This window comes from Bison bison, unplaced genomic scaffold, assembly GCF_000754665.1.
Source record: "Bison bison bison isolate TAMUID 2011002044 unplaced genomic scaffold, Bison_UMD1.0 scf7180017474218, whole genome shotgun sequence".
Lineage (NCBI taxonomy): Eukaryota > Metazoa > Chordata > Mammalia > Artiodactyla > Bovidae > Bison > Bison bison.
This window is the reverse complement of record NW_011379407.1, coordinates 1-707: the sequence shown is the minus strand read 5'-3', so window position 1 is coordinate 707 and position 707 is coordinate 1. Positions and strand designations below refer to the sequence as shown.

The following is a 707-nucleotide window of genomic DNA, read 5'->3' as shown; positions in this document are numbered from 1 at the left end:
AAAAAAAGCCAAAAAAAAAAAAAAGACAAAAAAAGTCCCCCCACATTATGAAGCCACCAGCCAAGTTCCCCTTCTCACCAACAGCATCCGCCCCTAGATTCTGCAGCAGGTGACATTCTGCCACAGTCTCATAACTGGGGCCAGCCACCATCACGTAGGTGCCTTCCTGTAACTCTCTTTGCTCCCCCATTTGTTTCCAGGTACTGTGAGCTTTCTGCCTCATATCCCGGTCGTAGGCATCAGACATGGCAGGGAAACGAACTCCAAACCTAGAGCACAGGTTGGATTATGTCAGATTAATGGAATTCAGGGAGCTCTCCCAAGCTGACCCATCTAAACAAAAAGAAGCAGGATAGATACCTTTCCTCATTGGGCCCTCTGAGAGGGTTCTCACCACTGAAACCAGGTAGGTTGATGTGATCACGGATCAGCATGATATCGCCAACCTCAAAGTTGGGGTTGAGCCCTCCAGCTGCGTTGGTGACCACTAGGGTCTCCACACCCAGAAGCCGGAAAACCCTCACTGGGAATGTCACCTTAGAAGTGAAAGATAAAACATCAGAGAGTTTTCTTTAAAATTTTACCAATACACCCATGCAGATAAACATGACATACCTCATGAAAGAAGAGAAAGGAGAGAACCAAAAATCTACCTTGCCTAATCAGCTAGGTAGTAAAATAGGAGAGAGAGCTCTGTCTCCCTTCTT

The 707-nt window shown here is 46.5% G+C and overlaps 1 protein-coding gene across 1 annotated transcript; it reads right to left on the bottom strand.

Moving 5' to 3' along the window:
• Positions 1 to 9: 9 nt before the first annotated feature.
• On the bottom strand, positions 10 to 570 carry LOC104988212 (purine nucleoside phosphorylase-like; the record flags this gene model as incomplete). The annotated part of the gene is made up of 2 exons (XM_010839486.1): positions 10 to 269; positions 361 to 570. Coding segments are annotated over 2 exons (470 nt in total), but the record flags the coding sequence as incomplete, so codon positions are not given.
• Between the last annotated feature and the right edge of the window lie 137 nt (positions 571 to 707).